This window comes from Marmota marmota, unplaced genomic scaffold (genome assembly GCF_001458135.2).
Source record: "Marmota marmota marmota unplaced genomic scaffold, marMar, whole genome shotgun sequence".
In the NCBI taxonomy this organism is placed as follows: Eukaryota; Metazoa; Chordata; class Mammalia; order Rodentia; family Sciuridae; genus Marmota; species Marmota marmota.
The window spans coordinates 6,475,413-6,477,067 of NW_026000206.1; the positions used below are offsets into that span (position 1 = coordinate 6,475,413).

At 53.5% G+C, this 1,655-nt stretch overlaps 1 protein-coding gene across 1 annotated transcript in view; it reads right to left on the minus strand.

The window, feature by feature from the left end:
- Positions 1 to 1,197: 1,197 nt before the first annotated feature.
- Positions 1,198 to 1,655, minus strand: part of Nkx1-2 (NK1 homeobox 2) — a 2,313-nt gene continuing 1,855 nt past the window's right edge. Inside the window, exon 3 of the mRNA XM_015498439.2 lies at positions 1,198 to 1,653. Coding sequence (XP_015353925.1) covers positions 1,336 to 1,653 — 318 coding nt within the window. The 3' untranslated portion in view covers positions 1,198 to 1,335. The remainder of the gene's footprint in view (positions 1,654 to 1,655) is intronic.

A 1,655-nucleotide genomic window follows, 5' to 3' on the forward strand; every position in this document is an offset into this window, starting at 1 on the left:
TCCCTGTAGCCCTTTACACTCAGTAAGTATATATATAATTTTTCCCCAGCCTCTTTTGCTTGGTTCACCATCATGGAGAATCTATTTAGAACAGGAATTATTTTCAAGTCAGAATCTTAGATGAAGATCAAAAAATGTTAAGTTTGTGCTTTAAAAAAAAAACAGTCCACGAGCCAGGCGCGATGGCGCATGTCTGTAATCCCAGCGGCTCGGGAGGCTGAGGCAGGAGGTTTTCGAGTTCAAAGCCAGCCTCTGCAACAGCGAGGTGCTAAGCAACTCAGTGAGACCCTGTCTCTAAATAAAATACAAAACAGGGCTGGAGATGGGGCTCAGTGGTAAAGTGCCCCTGAGTTCAATCCCCAGTAGCAAAAAAATAAAATAAAATAAAAAGACTTAAGTTTGTATCAAACACTGCACATCAAAATAGTCGGACTGACATGGATTTCATGATTTCCGTGGCCCATCATTCCCTTCATTATCCTATTTACGGACCTCTGCTGTGGCTTGTCCAAGCTGTTCTCAAAACCTGCAGTACATGGCAGCCAACCGGTCTTCTTCAGCAGGCAAGTCTAGCCAAAATACTGCAGGACTTTTCCTACCACAGACTTCTGGCCTGCTCAGAAAAATAAAGTACCCATTCTCCCGAAAATAACCTGTGCGGTCTGTTAGAAACAGCGCTATGCCCAAATCCGAATCTCAAATGAAGACCTAGAGATGTTGTTTTATGCATTTTAAAAATAGACCACTCTGCTGCGGCAGTGTGTGCGCCGTGGGCCCCGCTCTCTCCAGCTTTGTTCGGACTCTGGATCTGAGCCAAAACCAAGTATCACGAGGGAAGCACTGAGCTGGGAAGAGGGAAAGCCCCTCCCTGCTGAGTGGGCTGGAACTTAGAAGACTCCATGCTAGGTGTGAGCTATGGCACTGGTAGTCTTCACCCCCTCCCTTCTCCATCTGGCAACTCGGTTAGTCCAGCACCTAATATCCTGACTCTTAAAAGAGAGCCCTTGAACTGCATTAAACCTGACGGAAAGTGAAGAGCAAGGTCTAGAAACGGAGAGATTTTAGGAGTCGGGAAACTTCCCGACCCCTTGGTGGCCCGCGTGTAATCTGGGGTCTACTTCGCTGGAAGGGCTGCGGCTCGCCGACAAGCAGCTTCTCCCCGCCCTCAGGTGGCAAGTCCCGCAGCTGGAAGGGAAGGGGCGCGCAGACACCTGTGCACCAGGAGGGGGCGGTCCGTGCACGCCCGAGCCCCTCTAAAGTGAGGGGGGGGGAACATACCACGATGCCAATCACTCGTGAACCCCTGCCAAGCTGCGGGCACTGGAGACTACGGGTTCATAGATGCGGGGCGTAGAATGGGGTCAAGTAGGAGGGCCCCAGAAAGGGCGCGAAGGGGGTCCCGGTGGCGGACAAGGGGAAGGAGGCGGCAGCGGTGGCGGCCGGGAAGAGGACGTTGGCTGCGGAGTAGGAGGGGAAAGTCTGGAAGGAAAGAGTGCCGGGGCCTGGGGGTCCGGGACTGCCTCCTGTACCGCTGCCCCCTGACGCACCCGACGTCCCAGGCTGAGGCGCACCGCCGCCCCCTTGCGCCGCGCCGTCGGCGCCCGGGTTCTGCTTCTTCCACTTGGTCCTGCGGTTCTGGAACCAGATTTTGACCT